General features: G+C 37.2%; 1 protein-coding gene across 4 annotated transcripts in view; it reads right to left on the bottom strand.

The window, feature by feature from the left end:
* The window catches only part of MCTP1 (multiple C2 and transmembrane domain containing 1), a 232,711-nt gene that overhangs the window by 122,365 nt on the left and 95,836 nt on the right, over positions 1–14,510 (bottom strand). For all 4 annotated transcript variants that reach the window (XM_067464541.1, XM_060761792.2, XM_060761793.2 and 1 more), the window contains exons 3-5: positions 12,448–12,590; positions 11,954–12,033; positions 9,794–9,899 (exon numbers count right to left, since the gene is read on the bottom strand). In XM_067464541.1, the coding sequence (XP_067320642.1) occupies positions 9,794–9,899; positions 11,954–12,033; positions 12,448–12,590 (329 nt within the window). The remainder of the gene's footprint in view (positions 1–9,793; positions 9,900–11,953; positions 12,034–12,447; positions 12,591–14,510) is intronic.

The following is a 14,510-nucleotide window of genomic DNA, read 5'->3' as shown; positions in this document are numbered from 1 at the left end:
GACAAGCTATTAAAAAGAATCATGGTGTTTAAATTGAACTAAAATTGGTATTTTTAGATGATTAGTTATAGCTCATCTGAGTAAGCACCACCTCAAATTTTCAATAGAAAACTGTATCTGGGAATTATTCTGCAACAGCAAGGGAGAGTATTGCCGGTCTGAGTCCCTCTACGGAGGTGAGAAGATCGGGATATAAACTTTTTAAATAAATAAATAAATAATATTGAAACAACCAATGAATTGGGTGCAAAGAGTCTACTCAATCACAACTGAGGTTGTGTCCTTTGGATGTTGTTGAAAGTAGGCTTTCAAAAATCCTACTCCTTATCAGTGGTGTTACTACAGCTGGAATTTGAGGAAGAGGCCCAGGGGTCTATTCAGAAAGATGAGCTGCCCCTGCTCCAAATAGAACAGAACTAACCTTCTGCATACATACTTATAGGGAGCGGTCAACCCCCCGGCTGCCGTTCATTTTCCGGTCCCAATTCAAGGTGCAGGTTCTTACCTACAAAGCCCTGAATGGTTTGGGACCCACCTACCTGCATGACCGCATTTCTGTGTACGAACCCACACAATCTCTTCGATCATCTGGAGAGGCCCTGCTCTCGCTCCCGCCTCCTTTGCAGGCATGATTGGTGGGGATGAGGGAGAGGGCCTTCTCTGTGGTGGCCCCCTGACTCTGGAACTCACTCCTCAAGGATATCAGACAAGCCCCCACATTGGCAGTCTTTAGGAGGAGCCTGAAAACAAGGCTGTTCCAGTGTGCCTTCCCTGAATAAGGAAACAATGCTCTGCTCTGATTAATTCTCTGCAATTGTCCTCAGAAGCACTTTACTACCCATTGGGTTGGTCTCCCTACATTATCTTTTAAAACCCTCCTGCTTAGATACATCCTACCTCTGTTCACACCCAGTATTTATTTTTTAAAAAATATTACATCTTTTAAATTATCTGTATTATTGTTTATATGTAAATAATATTAATTGTACTGTTTTATTTACTTGCTGTTTTGTTTTGTTTTTACTGATGTGTTGTTGGGCTTGGCCTCATGTAAGCCGCCCTGAGTCCCCTTGGGGAGATGGTGGCGGGGTATAAATAAAATTATTATTATTATTATTATTATTATTATTATTATTATTATTATTATTAAAGTGAATGAAGTAATAAGTGTTACCATATGAAGATCCCTCCACATGTTATAGTACTGCTCTACTATTCCTTGCTATTGTTTCAAATGTACGTCCAGGTTTTTTAAAAAAAACAACAACAACCTTTTGTAATCTGTTTTTCCTTAAATGGAAGAGATGGGAAACATCTTTTTCATGATTTTCTGAAGGACTTAAAACGAAAGCTTTCCAAAGAAAATGAAGAATGAGGCTATCCAGATATTATGAAACCTAGTCAGACCATTGCTTGACTTATCTGGCATTATAAGTATGACTTTGCCAAGTAAATAGGGAAGTGGCAAATTTAAACCCTGCTGTGAAAATTAGTTATTTAATTTGCACTCAAGTGCTTTCTTTTTAACTGAGATATGGTTGTTTCACTGAGTTAGTAACTTTTTTAAAAGTTGCTTTTAAAAAGTGTCATGGCACTGAATTAAAATTGTGCTCAAAATAGTTATCACGTGAATATTTTAACCATTTTAAAATGCACAGGCAGAAGGCATTTTAGTATCAATTAGAGGATTGATTAAAAATTAAACTATGTTGATAAAAACAACCCCAACAGGGAAACAATAGGTCTGGCATGCTGAAATAATTTAATGGCAAAAGGTTGCCATAAAATTATTATAGATTATTACAGATTCTGTTTTTTTAAAAGAACATGCCTGAGAGTAATAGAGAAAGAAGAGCGGCACTAAGGAAATTCACATATAGAGTTCATGTTACTGTTCTGCTTTGCCCCTACCAAAGTTGCATTTTCTGCCTCAAAACAAACTAAAGTGCCATGGGTAAGAGAAAGGAAAACAAAATTCAATAACCTCATCATGGAGAAGACCTATAAAAGTGTGAACAAAACATGTTTCTTCCGGAATACATGAGCGTGCTCTGTAAGGCAATCTGATATAGTAAGGCCTTCATTGTGATGGGAGCCTAGCTTTGGACTTGCCTTCCAGCTAATGTCCAGTTGCTTTTTTCACTGTTATCATTGGAAGCACCAGCTGAAAATGCACATATGTGTGTGGTGTTTCAAAGAACATACAATTTAGCTGCAGTATACTGCCGTTGCATTGTATTTTTATTATTTTATATGATATCATACATAGTGCATATCATTTGAAAATCATGGTCTACCTGGTGATTGCATGTTGTTATATCTAGGAGTGTGGAAATATTATTCTTTTGGACTATAGGTTACAATATCTTCCAATCATCATGGCCCTGCAGCTTGGGAAATGGTGGTGCATCGGGTTAAACCACTGAGCTGCTGAACTTGCTATCCAAAATGGTGGCTGTTCGAATCTGGGGAGCAGGGAGAGTTCCCAATGTTAGGCCCAGCTTCTGCCAACCTAGCAGTTCGAAAACATGCAAATGTGAGATCAATAGCTATCGCTTCTTGGAAAAGTAATGGCATTCCGTGCAGTCATGCTGGCCACATGACCTTGGAGGTGTCTACGGCCAATGCCGGCTCTTCGGCTAAGAAATTGAGATGAGCGCCACCTCCCAGAGTCTGACACAACTAGACTTAATGCCAGGGGAAACCTTTACCTTTACTTTAAGTAACAAAAATGAAGTTTTTGAAGCTCTGCTTTCACTGTGTAAGTTGTTAGTATTATGAACCAAGGAGAAAAAAAATACTTCTTCTTTTTTTAACCCTGGGACTGATACGACCATAATAGCTGAAGCATCATTAAAGTAACAACAGGTAAACTGAAAATTGTTCTGGGAGCTCTGTGAAATATAGCACAATATAAATACTGGTATATGATAGAACTAAAATTCCTAGGGCCTTTCCTCCATAAATATTATTTATGAGTGCAACTCTCCTTTGCACATGGAATGAACTCTGAGAATAAAAGGTCTGGTGGCAAGACAAACCTGGATTATGCCATATAGACTGGCATCTTCTTATATGCAAGCGTAAATCCCTTTCTGGGAGAAGCACAGAGATTTGTTCTTGAGTTCTGGCAAAACATTTTCCACGATTACTGCCTATCCAGTCCTGAGAAGGGTACTGCTGCTGCTCATTCTTAACAGAGGAAAGAAACATTTAAGACTCTGAAAATCCAGCAACTCTGAGCCTCTGGGGGGAAGAAAATGTCAGTGTAGTTTAATATCTCTCCTCATACCACAACCAAGCTGAGAGTAGCTGCTTTTCTATTATCTGAGTTGCCTTCTCCATCCCTCCCCTACTTGTAAGTGACAGAAGGTGGTGCTCCTTGCAGGCAGGACAACTGTCACGTGGTGGGACGGTGGGACACTGTGTACAGAGTTCTGTACACAGGTATAATCCCAGTCCCCAAGATCTCAGGAAGAATAGTTATTAACTCCATTACCAAGGATCCTTTGAACTGTAAATCATATCAAAGGAGCCTGGAAAATGAATTATGGCTCCTTCCTGGAAGAGATGGGATTGGTGACTTGTTGTGTAATTTGCCAGAGTGGGAATTTAACTCTACAACATCCCATTCCACAAGCATGAAAACTTCTGTGAGGTCAAGAGACCACAAAAAACTGAATCTTTCCTTTTGGGAAACTGGTAACTGCAACACACACATATGCATTTGACTGCAAATACCTGCTATTAGAAGTTACACTCTCTATGTCATAGGGGTAGAAGGAGTATACTAAGTGTTAAGTAATGTTAGACCTTTGTCACTTGAATTTGTTCAGTATGTTGGAAGAAAAATGCTAAATAAAGAAGACAGAAGAAAATCATAACTTCAAGAGTAGATTATGGGGATATTTAGGCCGAGTTATTGCCTTAAATTATGGAGGAAGAGTCAATTTTATAGTATTTGTAGGATAGGATAGTATTTGTTTAATATTAGGAAAAATGAGTAATTTCTTAAAAATCACACTGTGCCACAAGTTTAATGGATTTCTCCCCAGGCCCATACTTATGCATTCTTAGAAAAACTGTTCCAGAATGCTGGGAAAGGAAACTTTATGGAACAAGGTTTTGGTGCAATGTAAGGTTGCAACAGGAGACAGAAAATCCCAATCCTGCCAGCATTCAATAAGATATTAACTCCTGAAGCTTGACTCTGGAATTATTTTTCATTTATACATTGAAATACTATTTGTCAAAAGTAAAGCACTAAATACAAACATTCCTTGTTAGGTTAGCATCATAATGGTACTGCATAATTTGGAGCCCCCGGTGGCGCAATGGGATAAACCCTTGTGTCAACAGGACCAAAGACTGACAGTTTGGAGGTTCGAATCCGGGGAAAGCACAGATGAGCTCCCTCTGTCAGTTCCAGCTCCCCATGTGGGGACATGAGAGAAGTCTCCCACAAGGATCCAAAAAATCAGGGCATCCACTGGGCAATGTCCTTGCAGACAGCCAATTCTCTCACACCAGAAGTGACTTGCAGTTTCTCAAGTCGCTCCTGACATGAAAAAAAAATCATTAGGTAAAGCAGACGTTAGCAAAGTAGGGTCTGTGGGCTCTACACAGTCCCAGGTCTGATTTTTTGGACTCTAGAACTCTCTAAGGGTCCTCTACCTCCCCACATTTGTCCACCCAAGTTAAATTATTGAATTAAAATGTAGGGTTGACATGTTTGAAGTAGATCTTCGCAAAAATGAGGAATGAACAAGAATCTGATTCTATTTCAGATTTGAGAATATATAAGCCTGTATATTAACAGACATACATACTGATGCACATTTTTTAACAAAACTACGGAAGACAAGGACCTTTTATCTCTCCCCCACTTTCTTTTACAAAATATATTGTCAGTATGTTGTTCACTTTCTTTTTGCAATGTATTTGGAAGGTGGCACCTACTATTACTGGATTCGCAACTAGGAATCTGCAAGCTGAAAGTTGCACAGAAATGAATGACACATAAATTTATACTGCATTTGAAAATTATATTTAAATACATGCCACTCAAAGTCTTTTTCTCCAAAATTATAGAAAACTGTTGCTTGTGAAAGTAATGTAAATATTACTTTCAAAGATACATTCACACTTGTCATATCCCTCAATTTGCTCACATTTCTGAAGGTTTTACTTTTTACATATTCTAACACTAATCAGACTGACTGTAACAGAAGGTAACTGGATGAACTGGATGAACACGCAGTGCTTTCAGAGTTCTCCAATGATGAAATCTCTTTGCAATGAACACTGCTAAAACTCAAAAGCTAAGCGAACATGCTCATTTCAGAAAGGTATGAACACAATGGATAAAAACATGCACGGGCAATACAGAGCTATCTACGATTAAAGTAATAGAACACTGCATGACATGCATTATTGCAAGTAAAAATAGGCTTGTTAATATAAAACACATAAAGTTAATAAATTTGTGAAGCATTTAAGTTTCAACATTTCACTTATTAGATTTAAAGCAGAGCATATCTATGCAGAAGAAGGTCCGTAACTTTCAAGAGGATTTACTCCCTTGAAAGTGTGTATAGATTTGAGACTGAAATCTGTTCAATACCTCCCATTGCTTCTAGCATTTATTCTGGAGATTGTGTGTACAAATTAATCAAGCCGGGAAGAAATTGACGTTTCAGGTCTACTTATATGTGTTCCGCTACTAAAGCAAAACCAATTAAGAATTGTTGGAACTAGTGCAACTGCAACTATGACTATTAGTGAACAAAATCAAGAATAAATAACACCAATATCAGAATGATATTGTGATAATTTCAGACATATAATTGCTAATGTTTTGGATGGCTGTTTACACAAACTGATCCAACTGTGTTCTTATTTGTAGGTTTAAATTATTATAGCATCATCAGGGTATACATTTTTGATGACAGATTGCAGTTTACATCTAGATCTCTCATGCAGTTCGAATCACAGAATTAGCTAATTGTAATATAGTCAAATGCTAACTTCTTTACTATTTTAAAAGTCAGCTACTTATTACAAGCAGCTATAATAACAATCATGCCATGTATTCCATGTAAACGTATTGTCTCACCCCAAGAATAAAGATAGCAAAGTTGGATTTTAAAATGGACCTAATATTAATAAAACAAAACCAGTCTGTAGTATTGAAAGTAATTCCCAAAGCTACTAATAAATACTGTGAGTGTAGAGGTTGCCCATTAATGGCATTTTTAAAGTGAAACACTTCAGCTAAAAGATGCTGTAAGGCAATGTCCTATTCCATCTCAGCCAAAATTCTAAATTGGAAATGTAGGTAGGAAGTCCTGGTAGGCCACGATGGCTTTGGCTAGCTTTTGATTCAGTCCACCTATCAGTTCCTTGAGGTCATATTCCCTTCTATCCCAGGTTAACTGCTTTGAACTGGATAATATGAGTCTCCACTGCCATATAATCTGGGATAAGATGTTAATCTGGGATCAGATCCTATGATATAAGGACAGTGTAGAAGGGACCTAAGTGGTCACATGATGACTCAAACATATTCACCAGGAACTTCAACCTTAAGCTCCCACCTGCTATTCAGATTCAAAGAGGCATAGCAATACAATGAATAAAAAGTCAATTAGTCCAGTTCAAAAGAGTGCAGAATAGTACGATCAACATTAAGAATACAGGATGACCACTGTACTTTTACAGAGGATACATCCCCAGACTGTGTGGATACACAAAACCACAGATAATAGTGAATTCTATTGAAATGAAAGACTTCTGGCCCAAGAACACCACAGAGTTTTGTGGAAGAACCTAGAGAGGGCATATTTTGTTAGTGAATAAATGAAACAATGGATACTGGTCCGGTGAGTACAAGGTTCATACTTCATTATTAAAATTCATATCCTAGATGCACAACACAGAGTAGGTGACAAAAGGACATGATCCTTAATCAATTCTGACACTCCTCAAAATTCCTCTTTGGTCCTAAATATGGCAACCAACTAAAGACACAGTGATACCTAAAAGGACTACATGACAGGTATCACATACATATTAAAACTGTAAGTCAGACTGGGGCTGCCAATATCATTCCATGTGTCACTGTTCCCTGCTGGGCTAGCTTCATCAAAGGCAAGAAAAGCTGGTCAACTGTCAAGTTTGGATTTTGCCATGAAACTAGTCTTTTCAAATTGAGTAACAACAATAAAAAGCATGATGTGCAGGGATGGGTTTCACTCCACATAGTACATCACATACCATATAAGTCAGAAGAAATAGGCCACAATGTTCTTGGTTACAATTGTAGATAGAGTTGGCATACATGTGGGCTCAGACACTAACAAATCCACATATTGATCCCTTGGGACAGTACAAGATGGTCCAAATGGATGGAACCCTAGCATGCTATGCAGATACCAGGGCATGTGCGTAAAGTGCCTCCCCCCTGCTGGACAGGATCATCTCCATGCCATACTCAAGTCCCCACTGGAGATCATCACACAATTCCAATGCGTGAAAGACACTGGTCACCCAATCATGGATCCATGAGCCTTGCCAACCATCCCCATAAAATTATGACAATTCACACAGGCCTCTCTCCTGGCTGGAACACTTAATTATCTATTACACCACCCGACTAGACTGAAGACTTCTCATCCAGGTCACTCTGGCTAAGGTGGGTGACCCTACCAGTCAATGAGCATCAAGTTGGTTTAAACTCATTAACTGAGATCTCTGAACAGCTCCAAAAAAAGTTCCCAGGCCACAGGTATTCCCCAGGAAAAAAGACACAATTTCAGCTCAGCTTATATAAAAGGGTTCAAGGAGATATGTTAGCATGCTTCAGGAGTAATAAAAAGGGGGTTGATGGAATTGATATGCTTCATAATGAATGGTTTCTATAATATGTGGCAAAATGACCAACTCTAGAACATTAGAAACCCTTTCTTCATACATTTCAAGCCATAGGAGCACCCCAGTTTGGTTAACTCAGATACTAACCAAGGAGCCTCATTATAGCATGTTTGGTAGCTTAATATGGCTAGTGCAGTTGATATGGCTAGTGCAGTTAAGTCATAGTTATATGTAGTGATCAGTTATTATGATTTCCTGTTTTACTTGTATGATGGCATTAAATTAACTTGTTGCAAACTGCCTTGAGTCCCCAGAGGGGTGAGAAAGGAGGATATAAATACAGTAAATAAATAAATAAAGGCATATAGCATTTTAAGAAATTAAGCCTAGAATTATTTGATGTTAGTACACAGGAAAAAAATACTAAACGTGTCATAAAGATTCTTGCAAACTTCATCTGCCCTATTTCAAGTTACCAAAAACCAAAAATAAGATCTTCTCTATTTCAAAATATCACAACTTATTTGATATTTTATTATTTTATTTCTGAAAAAAAGATAATGGGGGTCAAACTAAATATCTGCGATTCATTTCAGGAGATCAAAAAGGCAAAAATTCCAGACATATTTTACTCTCTTTTAAACTTCTAGGCCATCCTGTAAAAATGAACCAAGTTTAATTTGGAAGATTTATTCTATATCCATAGAGGAGGAAAATGAATCATCATGTATTTGATATTTTATGGCTTCAAAACTTCAAGTAACATTATTTGCATTATAATCTATTATTTAGTAATGAGAATATATATATATATATATATATATATATATATATATATATATATATATATGAGAGAATGATATACAGAGAGTCACTGAGTTACTGACATCTGACTTATAAATGGCTCATAGTTAAAAACAGGGGTGGGACAAGAAGAAGTGAGAGAAATCTACCCCCAGATGAGAAATTCACTCCTGAGTTATGAAGGGAAAATGTATCTCAATTGAAGCTTTCTTGCCAATCTTTGTTTCCACATTTTTCAGCCAAATTTTTCAAAATCCAATGATCACAGAAACAGAAAGTGATGTGAAATCTTATGAACAAGGGCAGAGGAAGCAAAACAAACACGGCAACTGTGTCAACCTTTCCCCATGCTATAAATAGAGAGAGAGATTGGCTGGAGGTACATTTAAAAATGTACCTGTTCTGACATATATACAAATTCAACTTAAGAACAAAGCTACAGAAAATAAAATTTCAGAAAACACGAGCAATGAGTGGGAACATAAGCAAATAGATATGGATTCAAAAAGAGTATTATCCTGCTACATCCAATAATGTGTACACATATACAAGCACGTGGAAAATTCCAAATACTATATAATTTTGTTTTTTGTTATTTTGATTCAGTTTCTTGCTCTTGACCACTTTTTCTGCCCCAGGCATGACATTTTCATGGAGGGGTACACAAAGCACAGCATACATTTTTTTTGTTCTAGGTAAATATCCTTAACGTTCCAGCAATTACATAGAGCAACCTGCCTGTTTTGTTACCTTACTTTGAAAATCCACTGCCATAGCCCCGAAATGTTGCAATTTGAATGGCACAGCACTAGATCCAAAATTCCTTGTTGAAAATAAACCTAGCATGTATGTTTAGATTTTTTTTTTTCAAAATCCTGACTATACCAACATCATGATGGGAAAACATGATCTGAAGTTTGGGATCTGCAGTCACCTTAATAACAAAAACTGACCAGAAACTGTAAATAAATACTGAAAAGGAGGACCTTATATACATTAATAAAACCTTTTTAATTTTATTGTCTGGTGATAGAGCACTCACAAGGGTTACATGCATTGGGTCAAAAACAGGGTGGAAATCTGCACTTACTTTCCAACATGTTTAGCACACACTTACCCCTTCCCTTTGGTCTGTTGGTGTCAGTAGCACAGACAATAATATAGTCCCAAGGTCTTCATCTGGATAATGTAGATCCTTCAGACTTAGGGTAACATCAATTGGCCTAGAAAAATCACAACATACACAAAAAAGCTTGTTGGGTTAACGCAAATACAGATGTTTCCAAGAAATCAGGTTAAGCAGATTGCCTGTATCGGAACGCACACTTTAAGCAATAATGTTTTACCTAGTGCTATCCTTCTGCCAATACACTACAAATGAGGAATGTAAAGCAAACATGCAGAGCAAGTACCAAACTTGTGACTATACAGAAGCTGAAACATCAAAGCAGGAGTGCACAAGGTCAGGGCACCTGTTGGCCAATTGCCTGACCACAAGACCAATGTGGGCTGTTCCAGATCTGAAACAATCCCCCCTACCTAAGTGGCCAACATTTAGAGGCGCAAAACAAAACAGGGGGGCACTGCATCTTCTTTGAATAAAAAGTATCTCTCCTGGAACTCTCTCGTAATACAAATTAACCTTTTTTGCTAATTTCTTTTACCCATGGGGAGGTATAGGGCATCTGAGCTGCACCAAATGTAGCCTTGGAGGCTACACTTGGTCTGTTTGTACTTGGCGCTCCCCCGATATAGAGGAAGGCATGCAGAAGCCTGCTTACCTCATTTCATGTTATTTGATCGACATTGAGACCCTAGAGACAACCCTGAACTGCATACTAGCATTTAAAGAAAGGAGAATGGCATCCATTCTGTGGAATATGCAGTCTTTGGAAGCAATTCGCCACATCCAATGGCATTAATATAATAATGCTACTGATTAAAAACAAACTTCTTAGGAAAGATGTACAATACTTGTTCTCTTTCCATGTCTGCTGCTTTTACGGATGATTTTAAGGCTGCTTCACAGTACTGCTTTTAGTATGTCAAACTGTGATTGCATTATGTTGTGGACTATAACAGTACAAAAGTGCAACATGACTGAATGGTATGAGGAGTAATGGAATTCAGTGGAACTTCAGGATACTAAAATAATGACAATAGCTACAATAGGTACAGAGAAAAAGTTATTCAGACAACCAATTCATATTCATTCCTTTTCTCAGGTTACATCTTGGTATCCTTTGCTCCAGGGAATGGTTTAAGGCCTGGTTTTGGCTGTGTTTAACTGCTTTAAGGTTCTAGTGCGGGAGAAAATGAAACAGAATGATATGTGAAAATCATGCTTCCACTATCATTTCTGGCAGCTCTTTTCTTCCCAAAAGTTGGGGGAGTCAGGAGGTCAGTGAGGTACACACCACACAGTTGTCTCCCCTGTGTTACACTAATGTAAAAAAAATCAGTAATCTGTTGAAGGTTAATAAACAATGGCATAAACAGTTGTAGATAGGGGCAACTATCATAGAAGGCTTAAATGTTCTATCTTCTGGAAAAGTCTGTAGAGGGAAAAAGGTCAAATGAACCCATAAGTCTGATAAGAACTTACTGCATATACTTGAGTATAAGATGACCCAAATATAAGACATATCATAAAAAACTGGGAAAATGTATTGACCTGAGTATAAGCCAAGGGTGGGAGATGCAGCAGCTACATTAATGGAGGGATAGGTAGGTTAATGTTTTTGAATATTTACATAAAATTGTAATTTAAGACAAGACTGCCCAACTCTGATTAAATCATAATTCTAACTTTGTTTAATGTAAATGTGCTTACGTATCCTTCTAATACTCACCACAGTTTATTTTAACTATACATTTTGGGGAAAATGCTGGGTGTATATGAGTAAGGAAAAGTGGGAAAGACTGGCACCAAGAGAGGAGGAGAGGAAGGAGAGCTGGGTTGCTGTGTGGAGAGGTGAGGGTCTTGGCAGGTAGGCATGGGGCTGAATGAAGCCTTTCTTTCAGCCCCACGCCTTCCTGCCAGGACCCTCACCTGAGTACAAGTCAAGGGGGGGGGCTTTCTCAGCCTTAAAAAGGGGCTGAAAAACTAGGCTTATACTCGAGTATATACTGTAAATGATAACTCAGAAGAGCAGTAACTGGCAATAACACCAATATAATTATGTCATGGAACAAGAAGCCATTTCCTCTATCCATGAGAAAACACAAAGAATCAAAACTTTTGTTGACACAATTCAGCAGTTCTATAAGGCAGTACCTGTTTTGTTCTAGTGAATTCAGATCCAAAAAAGCTGACCCTATGAAGTCATCTTGAAGCCCAAAGTCATAATCAAATACCTAAAATGGACAAAGAAGGAGCATCTCTTACTTCAGGAAATTCCATTGGTATCATAATTGGAAATGCCAGCAAACCAAAATTGTATTCATCAGGACAGATGAATTGTGTTTATACAAGGAGAGTTTCAAGTACACATTTGTAGAATTTGCAAAATTCACTAACTTATGTAAAAATCAAGATTTACATTTCAATTTTGCTTTTCAGTCGCTATTTTCCAAACATTAACCTACATTTTATAGATATTTCAGATATTTGTGTTCTAAACACTTTTGAGGTTCATTAAAAAGCAAAGATGGGACATAACTTTTATAAGACTGAAGTTTGTGTTAGCATAATGTAAAATTCAAGTTCTGATTTGGTATAATTTAGCACATTTCTTTTTTTACTATTTAAAAAAAATGCCTGGGGCTTACCTTTACATACAGCTGTTCCCTTAAGTGTTCAATAATGATAGTAGTTTTTTCTTCCCATACAGGATTAAGATTCTTATGGATTGTTTTACTTCTGAAGAATTCTTTCCCACCAATTTTAAATTTGACATACGGATCACTTGTCCCTGCAACAACAATCAAAATTATTTGTGACACATGTACCTCTGATTTGGGATTGGGGGGGGGGGGGGGGAGATGGGGAGGAGAACTAAATAATCTAGTATTTTAAAAACTTTTTGAAAATTTTGGTTGACTAACCATGGGAATTAATAATGATGCATAAAACTGATCTTATAGATATGAGGGGTCACATTTCAAAACAATATACACGTATATATCTTCCTCGGAGAGCTATATATCTCCCTTGGGGAGATAGGCAGGGTATAAATAAATAAATTATTATTATTAGTAGTAGTAGTAGTAGTAGTAGTATTATATCATGATATACTGAGTTCCTTGAAGAAAAACAAAAATTTATGTTTTTCAACAGTTTTAACTGCACCATTATGTCATAACATCTCTTCAGAGCTAATCATTATGAAGTTTGTTTATGCATACTTTTATTTTTCTGAAATAACTCATGCAAGTTGTTTGAGTAACTTTTATATGTGATACCTTGCCTTCAAGTGTGCAGACTGCTTATATGATCTTATGCGAGCCATTTCCTTATTCTGTTTCATTTCCATTTGTTTTCTATGTACAATGGACGTAACAAAACATGTGAAATATTATTTATTTCATGAAAAAATGAATGTTTATTCTTAACTAATAGTATTTTAAAGGTATTTTAGAAGTTATTCCCATTTTTAACATGACTTGCTCAAATAATAAAAAAGATACACTTAAGCCTTTAAATAAAATATCTTTTCCCAGGACTGTAAAAAAAAAATCAAAATAAGCATTAAACTACATTTTCTGTTAAGATTATAGTTTATCAAACTTCTAAAGATGACCCTTTCAAAATTCCATTCGTTTTCTTTTATCTCACTGTGTTTTTAAATTATTACAGGATGATTGTATGTTGTTGTTGTTCATTCGTTCCGTCACTTCTGACTCTTCGTGACCTCATGAGCCAGCCTATGCCAGAGCTCCCTGTCAGCCGTCACCACCCCCAGCTCCTTCAAGATCAAGCCAGTCACCTCAAGGATCCCATCCATCCATCTTGCCCTTGGTCGGCCCCTCTTCCTTTCTCCTTCCATTTTCCCCAGCATCATTGTCTTCTCTAAGCGTTCCTGTCTTTTCATTATGTGGTCAAAGAACTTAATCCTTGCCTCTAATATCCTTCCCTCCAATGAGCAGTCGGGTTTTATTTCCTGTATATACCCATGTATAAGTGATGACCAGGTTTTGGGGTCAAAATTATGGATTTTGAGAGGATCCATTGATAAGTTGAGGGTCATTTCACAGAGAGAGGAAAGCACTAACACTGCCTCAGGGGGAACCACTATCATTTTTCCTCCCAAGAGAGAGAACCAGTGTCACAGCAGAGAGAGTAGAGGGTATTGGTGCTTCTTTTAGATTCTCTTGGGATGGTTTAAGTCCTCATTTTCTGCTATTCTGCTCAGAGAAGGTGGTATGTCCCTTTTTATATACAAGAGTTAGGGTACCATTATATTGACCCATGGACAAGTCAATCTAGGTTTGTTTGTTTTTTGAGAGGGTGATTGTTTGACTAAAATTCAAGCTTTATACATATAGGGTAGATTGAAGAGAGCTATAGCATCATCATGTGCACTGTTACAAGAAAGTTTAGAGAATTTCATTTACTTGACGGCATGCCAAATATCTGTGTACATTTCATCAGACCACAAGATGGCACTGTAAACTACCAAATTCGGTTTATAATTAAATTTGAGTACAAACAAGTTCAAATAAGGCTAATTGGTTAGCACCCTGACCATAATTTCAATTTAAGATATCACTTAATACATTGTAAGTATCATTTATTGGTTGTTCTTTCTTTCATAAACCAATACTACATGAAATCACTGAGAAAGCGGTCAGATTTGTTCGTGCCTCCAAGTCAACTCTGGTTTTCTTAGCAA

Source organism: Anolis sagrei, chromosome 2, assembly GCF_037176765.1.
Source record: "Anolis sagrei isolate rAnoSag1 chromosome 2, rAnoSag1.mat, whole genome shotgun sequence".
In the NCBI taxonomy this organism is placed as follows: Eukaryota; Metazoa; Chordata; class Lepidosauria; order Squamata; family Dactyloidae; genus Anolis; species Anolis sagrei.
This window is presented reverse-complemented; position numbering and strand designations above follow the sequence as displayed.